Source organism: Dromiciops gliroides, chromosome 3 (assembly GCF_019393635.1).
Source record: "Dromiciops gliroides isolate mDroGli1 chromosome 3, mDroGli1.pri, whole genome shotgun sequence".
NCBI classification, from domain to species: domain Eukaryota; kingdom Metazoa; phylum Chordata; class Mammalia; order Microbiotheria; family Microbiotheriidae; genus Dromiciops; species Dromiciops gliroides.
The window spans coordinates 480,530,726-480,554,419 of record NC_057863.1 but is presented as its reverse complement, the minus strand read 5'-3'; the positions used below and the strand labels follow the sequence as shown (position 1 = coordinate 480,554,419).

The following is a 23,694-nucleotide window of genomic DNA, read 5'->3' as shown; positions in this document are numbered from 1 at the left end:
AGAGATTTTAAGGGAAAAGATTAGTTTAATTTTAGGCATGTTGAATTTGAGGTGCTTAAGGGATATCCATTTGTGGATGAGGGCCTATAGCCTATACTATGGTGGTGACTATGAGAGAGGTAGACATATGAAAGAGATACCATGGAGGTAGATATGACAGGATTTGGAAGTTGGTTGGACATGTGAGGGTGAGTGAAGGTAAGGGCTCAGGAACAAAATGACAGAAGTTGTGAATTTTTGTGATGGGAAGTATGGCAGGTTCTGTTGTGGACATATTGAGTTTGAGATGCCTATGGTATATCCACTTTCGTCTGATAGGTAGTGATTCAGGTTCAGAGCTAAGTAGTGATAGATCTGGTAATCATCTGAATAGAGATGATAATTGAACCCCATGGGAGCTAATGAGATCACCAAATGAGAGATTAGACAAAAGAGAAGAGGGCTTGGGATAGAATCTTGGCATACCCAGTTATCCTGGCACATTGTAAGCACTTAATAAATGCTTTATCTGTGGATGAGATACCACAAAGGATTGAACTGTAGGAAGAGAACCAAGAGAGAACTGTGTCACAAAAATCCAGAGAGGAAAGTGTCCAGGCTGAGAAGGTGGTCAGCAATGCCAGATGCTACAGATAGGTCAAAAAGGATAGCTAATGAATAAAGGACAATTTAGCAATTAAGTAAGAGATCATTGTTAAGTTTGGCAAGAGCAGTTTCAGTTGAATGATGAGGTTGGAAGACAAATTGCAGAGGATTTAGAAAAGAAGAGAAAAATCCTACAGGTCACTTTATACATCTGGGTTTACATTTAACAGAAAGGAAGGATGTATATTTTAAGTTCCTTGGGAATAGAGATTGTTTTATTATTTGAATTTCTATTTATATCCTCAGTGCCTATTACAGTACCTGGTGCATAGTAGGTACTTAATAATGCCTTATTAATTTATGTCACTTTAATTGGTACCAACATTGGTCAGTGTGTAGAAACCGATTTTGGAATAAAAGAGTTTTTCATATATCCTTCTGATGTGAGGAAATTCTCTTTGTATCTTTTTAAAACAAAGAATTTTGGGAATAATGGAATTTTTTAGAGTTTTTTTTTTTTTAGAGAAATCTATGAAGACTTTCTTTGGGATGAAATAGTGTAAACTTGTTATCATTAAAGAAAAAAAAAACTTCACAAGTGTGTTGGTTGAAGAAGTTTAAAGTCATAGAAGTGAAAACACCATTACCTCTACTATGACTGTTGCCTAACCTTTGTGATATCAGTAATCTAGGTTGATTTGTACAAAGATTGAATAATCTGATTTCACTTACCTCTAGGATCAAATACAGAACCTTTGTTTTGGCATTTAAAGCCTTTCACACCTTATTATACATGGCTCCCTTTCACATACTTTGGTCCAGCCAGACTGGCCTGTTGCTCCAACATGACATTCCATTTCCTTTCTCAGTGCCTTTGTATATGCTTTCTCCCATGCTTGGAATGTACTTTTTCCTTACCTTCATCTCTTATAATCCTAGTTTTCCTTCAAAGCTCAGTTTAAAAGTCACCTCCTAGATGAGACCTTTCCTGAATTCACCTCCAGCCCCCTTCTCACACACACCCCAAACTGCTTGAGACCACCCTTCATTACCTTATATTTATTTGCCTAGTACACAGTTGTAGGCGCTTGTTGAATGGATTCACTATGTAAGATCAGCAACATGGGGTTTAGACTATTTCCTTTAGATTTCCTGAAATTGTGTTTTGTTTGATTTCTTTTAAAAATTTTTCCTTAAGCTTACTTTTTAGGTAAAGACTTTAAAATTATTAGTTTCTTCAGATTTTGAAATTTTGATGTTAGAGTTTTCATGCTCAATTTATTTCTTTGACTCTCCTCTTTAAATAAAGTTTCTCTTTGAAGTCTAACACTGAACAGATTTAGAAGTGACAACTGGACAATTGGTAGAATTTAAATTTTATTTGGCTATACATTTTCTCAGAACTCAGTTCCTATAAGTTAGGTAGCATACTTTTTATCTAACATGAATAATTGAAGTTATTGGGCTTCCAGGTGGGGAGTGACGGTAGGGAGGAATAAAAAAGGATATAGTTTGGATAATTTTGTAATTTCTTTCCTTGGAGCCATTTCTTCATAATACAGTGAGAATAGGTAAGTGCCAGTGGAGAAACTTTTGTGAAGCATTTATGTGGAAATTGACTTAAAAACTTTTAGCATAGAAGCAGAATCAGTTCCCATACTCCATACTTTTATATTACAAGATTTCACTTTAAAATATGAATGTTGTTTTTCTATGAATGTTACCCCAAACCTGCCCAATAGGATGATGGATTGATGTGGGAATAAGGGATGGGGAAGTAACTCCATCAGAAACTTTCAAATTATTTCCTTTTCCACCAATCCCCAGATGTCTTCTTTCTGCTAGTTAGTTTAGATAAGAGTGAGGGATGTTAGGAGTGGCCTGGTTTCTTTCCTTCTTTTTCATAGCCAAGGAAGTACCGACTGGGGATGCTGGAGGAGAGGCTAGTTCCGGTGGGATCAAAGGCACGAAAAGCAAAGAATCCTATTGGCTGCCTGACTGACAGGTGTAAATCAGGAGTACCCATCAATATGGTTTGGTGGAACAGAGTCACAGAAAACAATCTACAGGTAAAAGTAATTTTTACTAGACACTCTTTGAAAGTTGATATCGTGGCTGCTTTTACTTTAAAAGTTTTTTGCTGTTTAAATTTGGGGAGATTATTTGGGCCAGATTATTCACCAAGAAAGTAAGTTAAGTGGTCCGTGCAAAACAAATTAGCTGATTTTTTTTTTAGTAGTTTATCTAGTTTAATTTTCCTTTATAATTTTCCCCCTCTTTTTTTTTCTAAATTGGATTTTATTTCAAAATATCAGGAACTGAATTTATCAGGAACTGAATTATTTCTAATACACAAAACTCGATAGGAGACTGTAGTTTGTATTTAGTCAATTAAACTCTTTTTAAAAATCATAGTAAATTCTCATCTAGAATTTGAGCAAAGAGCTCAAAAAATAAGAGTGAGTGTGTGTGTGTGTGTGTGTGTGTGTGTGTGTGTGTGTGTGTGTGTGTATGTAGGGGGTGGTAGGCAGCACATTATCTTAAAAGAAACAAATTACAAATGCATAAAGTAATAGCAAGTACTTATTTCAAAAAACACTCAGGTGTATGTTTTAAGGTCAGTATTGATTCTATCCACTCTCCTCTTTGTCACCTATATCTATAGCAGTGTATTAATGAGGATTAAATGTTACAGCTGTAGACTTTAATGCACTAAACTCTGAAAGTATCCAGATATTTCTGAATAAGTGATTAAATTAACACATTTTATTATATTCTCTGTCTTTGAAACTTGGTCATTTGTTTTCTGGATAACTTAACCAAAAATATTTAATTATTAAGAATAAGAAGTAGTCCTTTTTCCTTTATCAGTAATGAACACAAATAAATTGTTAATTATTGTTCACCAAAAATAGATACTTTACATACATCCAGAGTTAATTATAACATAGTTTGTAAGGTGATGGATATTACTTTTACCCTGAACATCAATATTCTAAAAGAATTCCTCTATATTTGATACTAGATCATTTAGCTATGTCCAACTATATTAATATTTTAACACCTAGTTTTATATAACATATTGCCCAGAGCACAGGGAAATTCTCACTCTATCAACACTGTAAAATTTGATTTATGTACCAGATAAGATTTTGGTCATGTTTCATTACAAGACAAAATAAAACAGGAAATGAACATTCAACTAAGTACTTGAATGATACTGGGAATTTTTTTGAAGTCTGTCAAATATGGTTGGCAATAAAATTTTTTTTTTACAGAATTTCCTTGGTCATTGTGTTCAGGGGAGAGAATTGACAAATGATTATATATAATTAAGATACGAATTCTTTAAAATTAAAAAGACTTGTATTTGAATTAATTCTTGTGAAATATTGAATTAAGAATATCTGTCTTGTGTCTGATGTATACTCCTATTTTCCTATAAGAACTTAAAGAATTAGTTATATTGAGGCAGATTACTGTTCTGTCTGTCCTACGATTCTTTTTTTTTCCTTTTCTTTTTTTTTTTGTGAGGCAATTGGGGTTGAGTGACTTGCCTGGGGTCACACAGCTAGTAAGTGTTAATTGTCTGAGGCCGGATTTGAACTCAGGTACTCCTGACTCCAGGGTCGGTGCTCTATCCGCTGCGCCACCTAGCTGCCCCTATCCTACTATTGTGTCTCTAACAGTGGTAGTAGTGAAAATTTTGTGGGAGACAATAGTTCCTCCATGGTTTAAGTCCTAAAACTACTTGACAAAAATTCCTGCTATTCTTCATTATAACTCTTCAAGGTAATGTGAAAATTATCCCTATTCTAGCTACAGATAGTTTTAGTGGTCACAGAAAAGTTAAATGGCTTATCTAAAGGCTCATAAGAGTTCATTTGTGGAGAATTCTAAATCTCCTTACCCTAAAGAACTTAATTTTATTGATCAGTTTTTTTTCTACTGTCTCTTAGATTTTTAATTGAAGCTGAATCTGCTTCTAATATCGGTGAACCATCATTGAGATTTATAGAAATGTTTCCTGAGCAAGTGATTTTATTCCTTGAATCTAAGCTGTTATGAAGTCAGTGGCCCCAAGCCTCCTGACTTGTAAAACCAGATAAGATTACTGTTCTCAATTTTACTAGGCTGCTTTTTGTGTTTGTTTTTTTTGTCAGACAGCAGTTGCCCCTTGGGCTGGGTGTGTGTGTGTGTGTGTGTGTGTGTGTGTGTGTGTGTTCACATTAAAGAATTTGGAATATGGTAATGCTACAAATCAAAACTTAAAAAACATATATAGCAAGTTTCTATTTTGTTTAAAAATATGGGTTGTTAAAGTGTGTTGCTCATGTGAATGGGTTGAGTGGTAGAATGGAATGATAAGTATACTTAATTCAATTATTGTTATTGAGGTGGCTCAGTGGATAGAACACTGGACATGGAGTTAGGAATGTTTGAGTTCAAATCTTTCCTCAGAAACTTAGTAGCTATAAGACTCTGGGAAAGTTACTTAACCTTTGCCTCAATTTCCTCAACTATAAAATGGGATTAATAATAATCCCCCCCCCCCAGTTGTATGAATCAAATGAAGTAACATTTAAAACATTTTGTAGACCTAAAGTGCTCTTTTTCTATCATCATCATCACCATCATCAAATAGCTGTCCAGTTAGTAAATGAGCTAGCCTTATTTACCCCCATTTTCTTCTTATTGTTTTTCTTTGATTGACCTTTGGTTGTTTTATTGCTGAAAGAGGAGATGTTAAAACAGATTACAACTAATTTTTTTTCATTATTGGTTTTATTATTTTATGTCATTCCACTACCTTGACTTGTTTGTAAATTTCTGCATTTAGAATAACAAGTTTGATTGGTCATCTTGAGATTTGCGTAAAAATAAAGTGGTGGAATGACTGAGAGAAACTTTCTAGTGATAACTTTCCAATCAGAATGGTGCATTCAAATGGCAGTACAACTGAGACTTCCAGGGCAGGATTATGCTACTGTATCACTTTTAGTAGAAATTATGTATGGAACTCTCACATGACATATTAGTTTCTGGTGGTAAATGTGAGGTTTTATTTCTACATAGTATTTTCATTTGGGCTTTAGTTTTGCAAATAACTTGGATTTTCTTACCTATATCATAGTAAGTACAAAGAGCTAATTGCAGGGAAGAACAGTTTTAAAATTCATGAGTTATATTTTAATTTCCCCTCTTATTAGACTAACTCTTTGGATGTAGGAGATTTGACTTTACCTTCTTCTGAGGGTGTATTTTGATCTTTCCTTGTCACCAAAGAAACTTTCTAGTGTCTGCATTTTTTTCTGTCTGCTCATTTTGCCAGCCTATTTCTTGACTTTTAACGCCTTCTTAAAATGGGGCACTGCTTCCAGGGCACACTGTCCCAAGCTCCAGAGGGTCCCAGGTGCTACCAGGAGAGGCACGTTCTACACTCCCCTGGCCTTTCCTCTGGTCTGTAAGTAACCACAGGCCTGCTTGCTCCAGAATTCTGCTTTACTGTGGTTGCAAGCTTGGGTGTGCCTGTGCTCCTCCCCTACTTAGGCCACCACTCAAGACTGCTTCCTGGTTCCTGAGCATGGGGAACACAACAGAGCTCCACCTCTGCACCAGCAGAGACCCCTGCAATCATCCCCCGCCCCAGCCAACCACTTGAGTCCTCACCAGTCTGTGAGCTGAGTTCCAGAAGTAGCTGCTGCCTCAGCTGATTCCAAGGCTCTGGAGGCCTGATTTGCTGGGGTTGGGTCTGTGCTGTGTGGCCTGGATCTATACTCCACTCTCACCCTGGTACTACAGACCTTTCCTACTGACCTTCTAAAGCTGTCTTTGGCTGAAAAATGATCTTACTCTGTCCTTTTGTGGGTTCTGCTACTCCAGGAATTGTCTTATGGCATTATTTGAAGGCATTTGGGGGAGGCACTGCCTGTCCTCTGCCATCTTCTAGACTAATAACTCTTAGAGTTTTTGCTTCAATATATAGGATTCAGCAAATAAAAATTCACTTTAATTATGTCTAAATTTCACAAGCCTCACATTTTATATCCCATAACTAAATGAAGCAAATATTTGGTAAGGCAGAAGTTTTTATTTAATTAGTAAAGAACTCTTTCTTTTAATGACAGCTACTGGATGAGTATGACATGTGAATGGACCATATATAGAAATTTTACCATTTAAAGATAGATGTGTTTTTCTAAGAACATTCTCAGATGGGTTTTGATCAAAGACATTGTAATGGGCTAATTCTCTTCTTCTGTTTAACTCAGCACAAAAACACGTAAAATAGCCTATGAGCACATTCATGTCTCTTTTATCCTTAAAAAAAACCCCTCACTTGATCCATGCTATCATCCCATATCTCTCCTTTCCTTCTCAGTCAAACTTCCTGAAAAGTGTGGTCTGTACTCCACATTTCAGCTTTCTTTCCTCTCAGTCTCTTCAAAAAATTCCTGGCCCCTTCAACTGAAACTGCTCTCTCCACAATTACTAATAAGTGCTTAATTCCCAAATCTGAGGGTTTTTTCCCCCTCTGTTCTTATCCTTCTTGAATTCTGCAGCTTCCTCAGCTCTCTCTGGATACTCTTCTCAGTAGGTTTTTGTGACATTGTTCCCTTCTTATTTTCCTACTGACTTCTCCTTTTTTGCTGATTTTTCAGCTTTATCATGTTTACTGTTTTCAAGTGTCTTTCAGATCTCTGTCCTGGGCCCTCTTCTTCCTCTATACTTAGGGATCTCATCAACTTCCCTGGGTTCTGTTATCCTCTCTTCACGGATGATTCCCAGATCTATATATATCTAACACTACATCTCCTGAGCTCCAATCCCACATCACCAATGGACTTTTGGATAATTCAAACTGAAGATCCTGTGGACATCTCAAAATTCAGCATGCCAAAATGGAATTCAAATCTTTCTCCTCAAACCCTCCCTTGTTCCCAGCTTCTCTGTTACTGTTGAGAGTACTTACTATCTGCCCTGCTGCCTAGTCTCAGTTCGACTCCTTAATCTCGTTCATCCCACATGTACATTTTTTTTGCCAAATCCTGTCATTTCTACCTTCATGAATCTCCCTCATATATGTTTTTTGTCTACTCACTCGATCACCACTCTAGACCTTCATCACTTTTCTTATAGATCCTTCCTCAAGTCACTTCTCCACTCTACCTCATCTTCTACTCAGCTGGCAAAGACTTTTCTTTTTTAAAAATATTTTTTGAAAAGTTTTAATAACTTTTCTATTGGTCACCATTTTTTCATCTTCATAGTTACTTCCCTTGCCCTTACCAGGGATCTATCCCAAATTACAGATCATATTTTTTAAAGACCTAAAAGAAAGGAAAAAAAAGAAGAAAAAACCAGCACATTGAAAAAGTCCAAACCCATGTGCTATGTATAGTGGACCTCCACAAAGGTGTCTTCATTCAAGCCATACTTGATCTTTATAATTTCGTTACATTCGCTTTTGATTATTTTATATGTGGTTATTCTTTTCTATTTACATTGTTATAGTTACTGTGTATGTTATTTTCTTGTTTCTGATCACTTCCCTATGCATCAGTTCATGTAGAATTTTTTCGATTGTATTAATCATGCACATCATTTCTTACAGTATAGTAATTTTTCATTACATTCATGTACCACAATTTGTTTAGCCATTTCCCTGTTGATGGACATCGACTTTGTTTCCAATTTTTTTGCTGTCACAAAAAGTGCTGCTAATATTTTGGTGTACATGTGGGTTTTCTTCTTATAAATGGTTTTCCTTGGGGAATAAGCCCAGTAATTGAGTCTCTAGTTCAAAGGGGATGGCCATTTTAGTAACTATTTGTATGATTGTAAATTGCTTTCCAAAATAGTCATGCCATTTAACAGCTCCACCCATACTTAATATTAGTACCCTTATCATTCTACAGTCCTTCTCACATTGAGTATTGCCATATTTTGGTCATCTTTGGTGTAAGGTGAAAGGTCAGGTTTGTTTTGATTTGCTTTTCTCATTAGTGATTTTGAGCATTCTTTCTTGTGATTATGAGTACTTTGCAATTCTTCCTATAAGATCTGTTTGTTCATGTCCTTTGACTATTATCTATTGGCAAATGGTTGTTAGTCTTATATATGTTTATTATTTGTTTACATATCTTTTATGTCAAACTCTTGTCAGTGAAATTTGATACAAAGATTTTTTCCCACACTTTTCCTTAGCCTAGATGCATACTGTCTATGCAGAAGTTTTTCAGTTTTGTATAATCAACATTATCTATTTTATCCTTTGTAATTGCCTCTATCTTTTGTTTTTTAAGCATATCTTTTACCTATAACTGTGAGAAGTATATGCTTTTCTTCTAATATTTTTAATAGTATGACCTTTAATATTAATGTTATGTACCCATTTAGAATGTATTGTGTAAGTTCTAAGGCTCCTTACTCCCAAACTGCTTTCCAGTTTTCCCAGTAGCCTTTATCAAATAAGGAGTTTTTTCATAGGCACTTCTTCTGTTAGTTCTGTTTCTGATTTTGATCAAGAGGATTTTTCTAATGTATAGGTTTGAGCATTTGAGCTTCAAGATGACTCTCTTTTATCTCTAGGAGGCAGCTAGGTGGCCTTAGAGTGCACAGAGCACTGGGCCTGGAATTGGGAAAACCTGAGTTCAAATTCTGCTTCCTAGACACCTATCAGCTGTGTAATCCTAGGCAAGTCAGTCAGCCTCTATCTCAGTTTCCTCAGCTGTGAAACGGGGGTAATAAAAGCATCTACCCCACAGGATCAGATAAGATCATGTTATCAAGTACTTAGCACACAGCACCCTGCACATAGCAGGTGCTCAGTAAGTGCTTATTTTCCCTCCTTCATCCCTCCCCTTCTAAGATCACATATAGATTGCTCGTGATTGAAAGTTCTGCACACTCTGGCTCCTTCCTACCTTTTACATCTGGTTCTGCACACACCTCCCAGTAACCTGGGTCTTCCTGTGGTTCCATCTTCCATCTCCATGCCCCTCCCCTACTCCCTCATAAGTGCTCTGTGTCCTCATCCCTCTTAGTTCACCTAATGTCTTTCAGGACTCAGCTCAAATCCCACCTCTTTTAGGAGACTTTTCTTCCTTACCCCAACAGCTCCCTTCTCAGAATGCCTTCTTTCTACTCTGTAATCAGTTTAGTAAACTTTTATTTGCCTGGGACACTATGCTAAATGCTAGGGATAACAATTAGAAAGAGAAAGTCCCTGACCTCAAGGAGCCTCAGGTATAATAGGGAAAGAAAATGCACAAACGGAAACTTGAATACATAAAAGGGCAGGGATGAGGCTCCCAAGGCTGTGGGCATCTTGTTCTGTTGAATTCGGACCTAGCAGAGATGTAAGATGGAAGGTGTAGAGTGAACTCCAAAGTCCAGATTCAGTTCTTTGTAAAGGAAAATTTTGGCAGGAGTTTAGTGCTCCACCTGCCAGCCCTCTAATCAGAAGAGAAAGGAGGCTAAAGGGAGTTGGGAAGGTGCTGAGTTAAAGGCTTAATGGCATGATGAAAAGATTTCAAGTAATCAGCTTATCCTAGAAGAGGCATCTTGCTCTGGTGGAATTGAGACCAAGCAAAGCTGCAGATGCCTGCTTAGTTGCTTTGAGGGCAGGAATGGTGTTTTCCCCTTCTTTGTAACCCTACCTCTTAGCACAATGCTTGGCACATAATAAGTGCTTAGTAAATGCTTGTTGACTTGACTTACTCAAAGTATATTGGGTTTTTACTGGCCTATATTTATTAGAACTTTTTTTCAGGGTCCATGTGACTGTTTTAGATAAGTGTACATATTGTGAATGGGCGGGTTTATGAATATCCATTTTAACATATGCTTAAGTTCACTAACATTGGACATCTTAATAACAGGTCCATAAATTTGTGTATAATTTTGCATTTTTTGTTAGTTCTCTTGGATATTTTGCATTGAGTTCCTAGATCATTCTTAATTGCTCATTAGCTTTACTTTGGAATTTAGAACCTGTTTGGATCACTAAAGATGAGTGGTTCTTATATTAACATTATAGTTATAGTTCATAATGAACTCTTTTTTAAATCATAAAAGTATTTTATTATTTTATTTTTTCCAATTACATGTAAAGATAGTTTTCAATATTTGCTTTCATAAGATTTTTAGTTCCAGATTTTTCTCCCTCCCTCCCTTCCCTACCCCCTCCCCAAGACAGAAAGCAATCTGATATAGGTTATATATGTAATGTGATAAAATAATGGGCTTTAGCAGATGCTGATTAGCCTACTTCTAGTTAACTAGATTGTGATCACACCTGGCTAGCCCTTAAGAAGGTATTGTTCTCAGAAGCTAGACTTTGAACTTATTAACTCGAGTCCAGTGACCATTGGATTTGGATGACGCTAACCAATCCACCTTGAAGCAGTGTGTAAGGACTGACCATACTCTGGACCTATAAAAAGCTTCCACAATCAGTTTGCTGGGGAGTTCGTGATTGAAGCAGGCTCCTGGCGGAGGACTTGAGGAAGAACCATACCAGGCTGGAACTCTAGGCTAGATAGGCCTTTTCTTAACTTTCTGAACTCCACGTGAATACCTGGTATGCTTTAATAAGCATACCTGGTATGCTTAATACCCAAAGACTGGTGCTAAAGCTTCTAATTTAAGGCGACCACACAATTTAGATTTTAAACATCACATCAAACATATTTTTGCATTAGTCATGTTGTGAAAAAAAGAATCAGAACACAAGGGGAAAACTTCAAAAAAAAAATACCAAAAAGTAGAAGCAGGATGGTTCAATCTGCGTCTAGATTCCATAATTCTTTTTTCTGGATGTGGAGAACATTTTCCATCATGAATTTTTTGGAATGTTTCAGATCATTGCATTGCTGAGAAGAGCCAAGTCTATCACAGTTGATCATCACACAGTGTTGCTGTTACTGTGTACAATGTTCTCCTGGTTCTGCTCACTTCACTCAGCATCAGTCCACTTAAGTCTTTCTGCATTTTTCTGAAATCTGCCTGCTCATCATTTCTTATAGCACAGTAGTATTCCATTATATTTATATACCACAACTTCTTAGGAGACATATTATTATGTATTTTTTTTTAAGTAGAAAAGGATTTTCAGAACCTTGACTATTTGAATTTGAGGATCACATCAGAAAAGCTACTTGGTCCAGTACTAGCTCTAGCATTTTGACTTCATCATTGTTTTCACCCAAAGGAACATCAATTATAAATCATCAAGGAGGGAGTTGGGGGAAAATACTGAGTTTTCTTTTTGGTAGATGTTTATTTTCATTTGCTATAATTTTTATTTTAGTTTGATGTGAAATTGTTTGAGATACTGGCATCTCAGGCCAATTTGGGAAGAGCATAAAAAAGTTTTATCTAAGCATTTAATTGCTCATTGAAGTTTAATCATGGTCAGGTAACTACCAGTCTCTAGAAACCTCTAGGAGTAGGATATTTTTAGAAACTATTTATCATGGACAAGAATTGATAAGGAGAGACCCCTTGATATCAGCTTGTCCACTCAAGGGTCCTTTGAACTTCCCAGTCTTTAGCTTGTTTAGAGTCTTCTGTGATGTGGTTGGTGCATTGCTTGCATCCAGCGTTACCAATCTTAGGATCAAAAATCTCTCCTTAAAAGGGATTTGGGTGACTTTTCTAACCTCCTCATTTTGTAGGTCACTTAACCTGAATCTCAAGTTAAGTGACTTGCCCCATTCCATAAATAAGTATCAGAGGTGGGATTTGAATCCAGTTTTTCTGGCTTTTGATTGTGGAGAGTTTTTTATAGCTGAGTTGACCACCAAGCTGTAAGCTTCTGGACTACCAAACTGTAAGCTTATAAATATATGACGTTAACATTAAGGCTTACCATGTATTCAGCTTTTCCAGGTCTACTGTAGTAATCAGATGAATTCCTTGAAGATAGGTGCTGAATAAATGTTTTCTGAATAAAATGACCATGCACCTTTACTTATATGGCCTATATGGAAATTACTGATACTACTTTTTACTGCATTATTTAAATTTTTTCATTCAGTTAGGCCTCTTGATTCAAGTTGCAAATCAAGTAAACTGCATGCATTTAGCTCATGAATATTGGGGAAAATGAAATGCTAACTTCAATATGAGTTGAGTTTTGTGATTGGATAGGGTATGTGGCATTATTATGTTTCAGACCTTCTTTGTTAGCAGGCATGTTGTCTCTAGCAAGATCCCTGACCCTTTAAAGAAGGAGGCATTCATATAACCTATATCAGATTGCTTGCTTTCTTGGGGATGGGGGAGGGAGGGAGAAAAATTTGAAACTAGAAATCTTATAAAAACAAATGTTGACAACGATCTCTACATGTAACTGGAAAATAATAAAATACTTTTATGAAAAAAGGAGTCATTATTAAATCATGAGTTTTAGCATTTGATAATATTCAGAATATTGGATATATGAAATGAAGTTATTATTACATGAATTTGTGGCAGCTATAGATGAAATGTTTGTATTAAACTTATTATATATTTTAGGTTATCCTTGATCTGCTGACTTGTATATACTAAAAGATAAAGTTCTTTATTTGTTTTAGTATTACGGCTATTTCCTGAAGAACAGGGAAGAATTGCAGTTGCTATCAAATGAACTCAGTTTCACATTACTGTCTCCCAACATCTCTTCTTCATGGTCCAGAAAGTCACCAGGAGGACAACGGCTCAAGTCTTTTTTCTGTGACTTTGGGCAAATCATATACCCTTTTTGTGCCTCCATTTCCTCATTAGTAAAATAAGAATGGTAATAATTGCTGTGTCTACTTTGTATTAAAAAGAGAGGGATTGGAAAGCTGTCAGGTAATGTAGAAAAATTAGTTGTTGCTGCCATTGGGATGTGGATTGGATGAAATAGGACAAAGAGTGGAATAAACACTTTGGGCCCTGGGCAAGAGAAGAAATTGGGGGAAAAGGAAATAAAGGAGCATGGCCAAAATATTAAATGTTATCCTTTTTATCTGTCAATTTATCAAGAAGCATTTATTAGACATGTATTATGTGTGTTGAAAATACACAGTGAAACTATTCATGTATAAATGTAGGTGTGTTCTGTGTGTGTGTGTGTGTGTTTTAATACTTGGTAACCTTAGGAAGGAAGCATTAGTAGCTGAGGTCATCCAGAAAGACATTCTGTAAGATTTGGGAGTTAACTTTGAAAGAAACTCAAGCCTTTAAAAAAGCAGAAATAAGCTAGTGGTTAGGCTTTCCAGGTTTTGGGGACAGTCTCTTCAATGTCGTGGATATGAGAGATGAAATGTGTTTGGAGTTATTTATAATAAGCCTGGAAAAGTAGGTTTGGGCCAGATTGTGGAGAGCGTTAAGTGCCAAATAGTGGCATTTATACTTGCATATAGAGGTAACAGGGAGCTTCTGGAATCTGTTCAGTAAGGGAGAAACATGGTTAGTCTTTGCTTTAGCAAAAATCACTTTCCCAGCCTTGTGGAGGATGGATTGAAGAGGTAAGAGACTTCAAGGCAGGCAAACCAATTAGACTATTGCAGTTAATAGTTCAGGCAAAAGGTAGTGGATGACCTCAGATGATCACAGTCCTTTGTTTTGGATCAACTATTAGAACATCTGGAAGATATCTTCCATGGTCCTTAGACTGTATGCATTATGAGACCCTGTTAACTTTAGGCAGAATGGTTTTAGTGATAAATCTGAAGCCAGATCACAAGGGGTTGAGAAATGAGTTAGGAAGTGGAGTCAATGAGTACGGACAACTTTTCTCAGATGTTTGTCGTGAAGTAGGAAAGTTTAGGATAGTTTGTTAACCTTACTGTATTTAAATTCTCCCTGCTTCTGCTATCCTCTCAGTCCAGAGTTGAGACAGATTTGACTTTGTGGTAATCTTTATTCAGTGTTCTTAAGCAAATGAAACTTTTAGCACTAATGGGAACAAATAACATTATTGTCCCCATACCAAGTTTATTTATATTTACTTTGATCCATTTTTGACTGGAAACCTCACTCAGGTACTAGCACTGTTTTTATTATTGTTGTTGTTGTTGTTATTATTATTAGGAATAATATTATATTATTATAAGTTGTTGATTTTGGGTTAGCTGTTAAAGACAACTTGGAAGATAATCTCGTAGTCCTTGGACTACACTGGGACCACCGCTGTAAGCTTGCATTTGACTTATTTCTATCTTGGATGGTGGTAGTATTTTTTTTAAATTCATGAAATGTTAAGTCCTTTCTTGTTAACTTGAGCCGTTGTACAGACAGGAAACCCTAAACCTTCTTACCTTATAGCTTTTGCTAGATGATGAATAGCTCATTCCTGAAAGTAATAATAAAGGAGTTAATAGCAAAGTAGGATTCCATGTCTTTCTCTCACACAAATTTGTGAAAACTTAAAAGATTTTCTAGTTGTAACATTATCTTAGCTTTGAGTGGTCTTCCTGTATCCCTTCTCCTCTCTGCCCTGAAATTTTTAAACTAAACTTAGATACTTCAAATTAGAACAGACAGATTTGTGGGTAGATAGGAATCTTTCCTTATGACTGTATGAAAGATTATTAGAAGTATGATATACTGTTAGAGGGTTGGTTTATGTTATAGATTATCAGGATTTAAATGGTAACATAAAATATGTTGAAATTTATAAGCACACCTTTATCTGAATAGACTTAAATTTTCATCGTATTTATCTCATTTTCAATAATATCACAATTTCTTACCCTAATGCCCTCCTCCCCCTTAAATATTTGTATTCCTCTGGTGATGATGTAGGGATATAAATCATAGAATACCACTATACCATTGATTGGAAGAATTAATTATCAGTCACACAAAAGGCTATTTAGAGGCACCTGGTAATTCTGTATAGGCTATCACAAATTATCAGTGAAGTATTGCACTGGGAAAAATAGCTTAGTGGATGCCATCAGATAGATGTACGATCAAGGAAAAGACAGACTGATAGCACAAGAGTGAATGATAGCTGATCATTAGGTCACATGTTTCATTGGGACCTATGCAGTGCAGAGAAGTCTAGCTCAGGGATCAGCAAACTATAGCCTGTGGGCCAAATCCATCCCATGAGCCAAGAATGCCTTTTACATGTTTGAAATAAAGTTTTATTGGATTTAAAAGTAGAAACCTATCTTATCTCATGGGCCAAAGACCTATGCTGGACTGGATTTGACCCTTGAGCCATAGTCTGCTGATGTGATCAAGATTAATTAGGTTCATCCCTTATATAATATTTATAAGAATCTCCCATGTTGGAAAGGTATGGCTGGGTTATAATCTGTATCATTGGAGGGAGGAAATCCATATACAATGGAATATGGATTACTTGAGGCAAGAAATAATTTGGATGTTTAATTTGTGATAGCACTGGTCAAACATACATGTTTCTCTTGATACCAGCCTGATACAGGATGATTGGCCTTGACCAGATGACACTGGATTGAGTTCGTTTTCTAACCTTTAATTAGTTCTCTCTTAGGTGAATGTTGAAATTTTCACTGTACACATTTCATTATTTGTTGTGTTTTAAATATTTTGTTTTTAAGAATGGATAGTACTCCAGGGAAGTATGTAAAAGAGAACTTTCAGTGACTGTTAGATATTGAAGTGGCTGTTGATGTGGGGGAGTCAAGTATTTAAAATATTTACCTATTTTTTATTTATCCTTTAAGCCTAGAGTGAAATAGGATGAATTACAACAAAGCACAAAGGAAAGTGCAATCAAAAACAAAAAACAGTGGTCTAAGAACTGATAAAACAGCTACTTCAGAAATCCTCAGAAAATCAGCAAGGACCTTCAAAGGGAACTGGCAGCCTGTGGGGTTGTTGTTGATTCCTGTACAATGGGTTATAGGCTTCTTAAAGCCTAAGAACAGTATAAGACCTTTTTTAAACAAACAAACAAAAAATGCTGCTAGCTATTGCTATGAAGAAAAAAACACTTGTTACTGGCAAGACAATATAAAGACTAGAATTCTGAAGATTGGAAAAGGGTAGAATTTACTGAAGATTAATTTTCATTTAAAAATGCCTACATCACTGTTGGAAGAAGTCCAGGTGAGTCTGTAAGATCTAAGCATCTTCATCAGACTATAAAACATCCCCGCCTAAAAGATATTTGGGAGATTAAAAAGTTTTTTCAGTGGACCTGTCATTATTGGATCTATTGAAGGAATGGTGAACATACTTACGTACCAAGAAGCAAAATTGTTCTGGAATTACAGAAATTCCCAAATGGAGATGTAATACTGCAACAAGATTTTGCAGCATTCCACACATCATGAACATTTAAGAACTTTATTGAAGAGATGGTGTTAATCATGTTTCAGTGGCTTGGGACCTTCCCTGATTTAAGCCCCATTGAAAACCTTTGAACTTTACTCAAGGCTTGACTCAGATGAATGGATTTTTATCAAAAATATACTTAATATACAGTATTATAAAAATATAGTTTTATGATGAATTTTTAAATGTGTGTTAAAATCTTGTGAACTGAACTCATGAAAAAGAAGTGATTATAGCAAAGATTGCATATTTTTAAAAGATGTAAAAAGTTAAGTTTCTTGTATATATAAATGAATTTAATTATTTTACTTGGCTACAGCTAAATTAATATGCCACTGTAAGTATTATATTTCAGTAATTACTTATGATAAAGTAACTTCTTCAGTTATAAACAGGGTCATTTTACCAGCAGAAATAACTCATTTCGGGCTTACTGATTTAAGTCTTCAAGAAACTCTAGAAGCCATGTAGTTCAGTTCTCTAATTTTTACAGATGTGGCATCTGAGGAGTAGAAAGTTATTTGTACAAGGTCACATAGGTACTAAGTAGTAGAGGCCTGGTTCTTTATCTCCAAACCTAGCACTGTTTTCATTGTACCAAGTTAAAATCAATCATACTATACCTGTTTAAAATAACATTTAAAAAGAAAACTCATATCCTCGAACATCATCATTGAACATTATGATTTCATTAATGGTAAATTGTCTGAATGATCTTGAACTTTCTTGGTTTTGAAGATATTAAGGTGATTTTAGAAATGTATTCAAATTTTTTAGGCTTTTATGTAAGATTGAGTGTAGTCATATTGTAGCCCAGCCATGGAATTAACATATACCTCTGGGTTAGCTAGGTAGAAAAGTGTTAAATTTGCTTAGGAGAAAATATTGATTAATCATTATCAGCAGGTAAAAGAAGGCATATTGGGAAGCAAACAAAAACAAATGAAATGCTGTAAATGGATTTGTTGTGAATGTATTGATATATAAAACAGTGTTATATGGAAAGAATGATGTCATTTCTATGAGAAGGATGTTAACATTAGAAGGGCTAGACACATCAATTGATGTAAAAATGTTATTTTAATTTTACTTTAAAATAAAAAGTTTTATCCTATCTTTCCCATATGGATTTTTGAAAAATGCTTTGTGTAGGTTGACACAGCTTAGTCCTTTGAGGTAGTCTTAAATTCTGGTCCTTTTAGTGTTAATATTGAGAAAAGATAGTAAGCCAGTTTAGTTTACAGAAAAATTGAAAATATGTTATGGTAACATTGGTAGGGAATTGTGAAAGAAATTATATGGTAGACCATACTGTAGGGTATAGCTAACATATTTTGGAATTCTGTAATTCTACTCTCCATGGATCTGCCCTCCCCCCTTCCCCCCCTTAGAATGAAAGACATTAACCATTTGTATGACTTTATCCCCCTCAGGTTCTTCTTAGAAAATTTTGTTCCTTAAGCTATAAAAATTATTTTGCTAAAGAGTCTATTACAATTTAAATATGCTTTATAGTAATCAATTTAACATGTTCAGGATTTTTCTTTTAATCTACTTATCACTTTGTATGGAGGTATATTTTCAGCAGTTTACTGTTCTTTTGTCATTTTAAACTTTTCAATCTGAATTTTTAACCATATTTATCAATAACTTGAAACAGTCATCATTTTCAGAGTAGTTAATATGGATACAATCCTTTTACAGTAGGTACCTATTATAATGTTGCTAGCTGCATGGGCATGCATGTGCATTTATGTGGGTATGGGTGTGTTAAATGTTTTTTACAGTTTTGCCTTAGCTATAGTAACAATGCTTTTTTGATTTAGATGAAACAGATTTTTTTTTTTTTTTTTTTAGTGAGGCAATTGGGGTCAAGTGACTTGCCCAGGGTCACACAGCTAGTAAGTGTTAAGTGTCTGAGGCCGGATTTGAACCCAGGTACTACTGACTCCAGGGCCGGTGCTCTATCCACTGCGCCACCTAGCTGCCCCAAAACAGATTTTTTTAAAAAAAGAAAAATATTATGCAACAATTATATTCCTCTTGTTTCTGCCAATTAACAAGCATTTTATTAAGTGCTTACTACCATCAGGTACTGTGCAAATACCAGCCATGAATACAGTCTTATCTTTCACTCCATGAAAAAAGAAATGGTCTCTGCCCCCAATGGGCTTATGGTTTAATGTGGGAGACAACATGTGTACATAAATGTAGGCCTTTTTGAATGGTTGGCTGGGGTAAATGTTTGAGCAGCTGAGAGTATCAGTCTTCATGTAGAAAATGGCATTTGTGCTGAATCTTGAAGGAAATTGTAGATTCCAAGAGGAGGAGATAAGGGAGTTAATTCTAGGCCCAGTGGACAGGCAGTGCAAAGACAGAGATGGGAGTGTTGTGGGTATGGAACAGTACATAGGCTAAGATTGTATGGTTAGATCCCTAGAGACAATAGAGAGCCACTAGAGTTTATTTTTTAATTTAATTTATTTTTATTTTTATTTTTTTTGGCCAGGCAGTGAGGGTTAAGTGACTTTCCCAGGGTCACAGTGTCTGAGGCTGGATTTGAACTCAAGGCCTCCTGAATCCAGGGCCAGTGCTTTATCCACTACGCCACCTAGCTGCCCCATAGCCACTAGAGTTTAAATAGGGTTGGCATAGCATGATCAGACCTGCACTTTAGGAAAACCACTTTGGTAGTTAATTGGAAAATGGATTGGAATGTAGAAACACTTGAAGTTGGAGACCAAATAGGATGCTATTCCAATAGTCCAGATGAGAGAAAACGAGGGCCTGAACTAGAATGATGGCTCTGGAGAGGAGGTGCGTGGAGAGGAGGGGATGTTTGCAAGAGACATTTTGGAGATAGAAATGAGAAGATCTCAGGAGACTGAGAAGAAGAGAACTAGGAGAAAATTAGTGTCTTGAAAATCCAGAGAAGGAAAGCATAGTGAGGATGACAGAGTAGCAGAATTCCAGCCCCCAGCACACTCTCTCCACAAAGATTTAGAACATACAGTAGAACATATTCTGATCAGTAAATCTAAGAAAAGGTCACAGTCATTTTTTTTTAAGCCCAGGGCATCTTAGAGATGCAGACAGAGAGGTCTGCAAGCACTGGGCATTGCATCTGACTAGGAGCATTCTATGGCTGAGGGATCGAACTGGGCATCAGGACAGGAAGAGACCCCAGGGGAATCTCTGAACTAGTATGGGTACAAGAATGGGTGCCATCTGGTTGCTAAGTTGCCCCCTGTACATTTCCAGATCACAGATGCAGGGTGGATTAAGGAGGAAGGGATTACACTTAGAGGCGGTGCAGAGGAGCAGTTTTTATTAGCAGTCTTGTGCCCTAGCTGTGTACTAAGCAAGGAGCAAGTTCAGAAGCAAGCAGTGGTTGTGTGGTTTTGATCCCAGGATTAGAGTAGTGACTCAGTTCTAGCTTCCAACCCTAGTTGAAGCTTTCAGTGGAACAACCAGGACAGGAATTATAGGTCAAAGGGGAGTTCATTCATTTTGAACTTGTAGAGCTTCTCAGTGACTTTGTCTAGTAGTCCAAAGCTGCTTAAACTGTGGTTTGTGTAACTGAATGTGGGAATTGTGAAAAATTTGGCAACGGTAATAAGTTATATACACTTATTTGATATACCTATATACCCAGGGTCATATAAAAATTTCTTGGGCAAAAAGGATTAAGTGGAAAAAGTTTAAGAAACCAAGGACAAGCTGACAGACCCAAACCTGGGTCAGGAACTTTCAGAGTTCAGATGACCTGGGGGTTAGGGGGAGTGATCAGATTTTGCCCTGTATTTTAGACCACTTAGGGAATACTGAAAGCTTTTGGGTTCCCAGTGTGAGGTGTGAAAGCAGCAGGACACAAAGTGCCATATGGCTGACCTAAATATTCCCTCCCAAAATGTGCAGAGTCCAATCCTAATATCAAGTCCAAAGTCAAGAAGTGTCATGTAAGAATGAGTAAACAAAAAAAGAATCCCGCCATAAAGAGCTATCATTACAACAGGGAAGCTCAAGACACTAACAGGCAAAACCAGAAAGAAAAAATGCATCTTGGACACAAGTTCAATCAGAATTCCTTGAAGAGATTAAAGGAAGAGTTTAAAAAACGGGCAGACATGACTTTTAAAAATAAGTGAGAGCAGTAGAAGAAACATACGGAGAGAGAATTAACAGCTTGGAACAAGAGACACAAAATCTTATCCAAGAAAATAATTCTCTGATGGCTAGTGAAAAGGCACAGAGATAGAAGATGAAGTATTTTGCATGAGGAACAAAGAGAAAGCCAGTCTGGCTCAATCACAGGTGGTAGCAGAGGGAGAAATGTTTGATATTGGGAAAAGGTTTTGAAGAACTTTAAAAGCTAAACAGTTTAAATTTGATCCTAGAGACAATCGTGAGCCACTAAAATTGAATAAGAGAGTGACATTTAGATCACTTTGCAGCATTGTGTAGGATGGACTGGAATTGTGGGAGACTTAAGGTAAATTAGGAGGCCAGTGCATTAATTTAAGGGAGAGATAAGGACCTCAATGGGTTTGTTGTTTTGGGGTTTTGTTTTTGTTTTTGTTTTTTTTTGGTTGGGGGGTTGTTTTTGCGAGACAATTGGGGTTGACTTGCCTAGGGTCACATGGCTAGTAAGTGTCAAGTGTCTGAGGCCAGATTTGAACTCGGGTCCTCCTGGCTCCAGGGCCAATACTTGATCCATTGTGCCACCATGCACTTTTTTTTTTTTTTTTTTTTTAGTGAGGCAATTGGGGTTAAGTGACTTGCCCAGGGTCACACAGCTAGTAAGTGTTAAGTGTCTGAGGCCGGATTTGAACTCAGGTACTCCTGACTCCAGGGCTGGTGCTCCATCTACTGTGCCACCTAGCTGCCCCCATGCACTTTTAAAGAATAATAGTGATTCAAGTTCACTATAGTACTACTCTATAAAATAAAAATTTTAAGAAAATTCATCTTGCTTTTTACCTTTGTCAGAAAAGGAGGTGGCCCTATTCTTTCTAAGGCTAATCATTTATTTCATCTGGGTCCTTGATCCTATTCCTTCCATCTTCCACAATATCTCTCCAATGATCTCCTTTACTGCATTTACAATTATTCTTCTACTATTTCCCATATATATGTTTAGAAAAAGTGGAGAGCAAAGCTTTCTTTTGACCAAATCTCTCCCCAAATTTCTTATATATTAATCCTATTGAGAAGTCATGTACAGCTAACTGATGCTTCTATCATGCCCCTGTAGTCTGACTTACATCTCTACCACTCTAGTGAAACTTTTCTCAAAGGTCAACAGTGACTCCAAAATTTGTGTATTCAGCCCTAATGTTTCATAGACTAAGATCCTGCATTTGATCACTTCTTGCCACAAACTTTCACCCTCACCCCCTCAGAACTTCACTATATTTGTTGAGTGCTACCATTTTCCTTTATATTCTTAACCTTTGAGTTATCCATGAAATGTTCCTCTTTTACCCTCATATCCAGTTACTTACCATACCTTGTTAATTTCCTTTCTATATATCTTTTTATTGCTTCCATTTCTTTCTCTCTAATCGTTACAGCCACCACTGTAGTTTGGGCCCTCATCATCCCTTTACTGAACTATTAGCCTTTTAATATGTCTCTCTGCTTCCAGGCTCTCTCCTCTTATCCATGTTCCACAAAACTGCCGAAATAATCTTTCATGTTGTATGTCCAACTGTGCAACTTCCTTAAGACTTTTTGGACCTCCTTATTGACCAAATACAGACATTTAATCCTGGCATTTTAGGCTCTGCTTAAACTTACTGCAATGTGTCTTTACAGAATTAATTTGTATTACTTTCTTTCACATGCTTTGTTTCAGTCAACCTGGAACCAGATGTTTCACAAACTGGCCATCATTTTCCCCCACTCCCACCCCCTTTTCAAGGTATTCAGAGATGTTATTTCCCACGGTTGGGATGAAAGTCCTTCTTCATCTTTATCTAAGTCTCTTAGTATCCTTCTCTTCCCACAAGAGTTGGCACTTGACCCTCTGCACTTTTATTTGATGATCTCATCAGTTCTCAGAGTCATCTGTATAGATGACTACTTCGTTTGTGCAGCCGCCTTTAATCTCTCTCCTGACATTTAGTCAACAAATTTTCATCAGTCAGATAACATTTATTAATAAGCACCTATTATTTCCCAGACCCTGTTCTAAGCACCGGGGAGACTAAGAAAGGTAAAAGACAGTCTCTGCTTGCCAAGAGGTAGAGCCTCCATCAGCTGGTGATTGACCTTACTGTGGGCTAGGCAGTGGGGATACAAGGCAAAAAAGTTTTTTTCCTCAAAGAAGTCACATTCTAATTGGGGAGATACCATATAAATAAGTCTATATAAGATTCTAGAGGTTAAAGGTAATTTCAGAGTGGAAGACATTAGCAGCAGCATCAACTGTCTGCACTGCAGGCATTTCCATCTCAGCCTGTCCAAAATGAAACTCACTATTCTATTCCTCTTCTTAATCCTTCAAAAAAGAAAGAAATTTTACTCCTCTAAACTTTCCTATTTCTGTTGATGGTACTGCTAATCTTTTAAGTCATGAGTTGTACTTGACTCTTCTCTTTGCCCATGACACCCTCTCCCTAATTCCAGTCTTTTCATTCTTATCAGTTCTAGGCTACATAGTGCTTTCCACATCCATTCCCTCATCTCAATCTAATCCAGTGCGATGAGCATTTTAAGTGTCTGTTATGTACAAACTTCTGTCCTAGATGCTGTGTATATAAAAACAAAACATAAAATAACCCCTGATCTAATGTTGCT

General features: G+C 36.5%; 1 protein-coding gene across 3 annotated transcripts in view; it reads left to right on the top strand.

Annotated features, from left to right (window-relative positions):
• PAN3 (poly(A) specific ribonuclease subunit PAN3) overlaps window positions 1-23,694 on the top strand; it is a 159,399-nt gene that overhangs the window by 55,664 nt on the left and 80,041 nt on the right. For 2 of the 3 annotated variants that reach the window (XM_043991259.1, XM_043991258.1), the window contains exon 5: window positions 2,493-2,654. The exons of the other annotated variant lie outside the window; for it this stretch is intronic. In XM_043991259.1, the coding sequence (XP_043847194.1) occupies window positions 2,493-2,654 (162 nt within the window). The remainder of the gene's footprint in view (window positions 1-2,492; window positions 2,655-23,694) is intronic. 3 annotated transcript variants of the gene reach the window in all.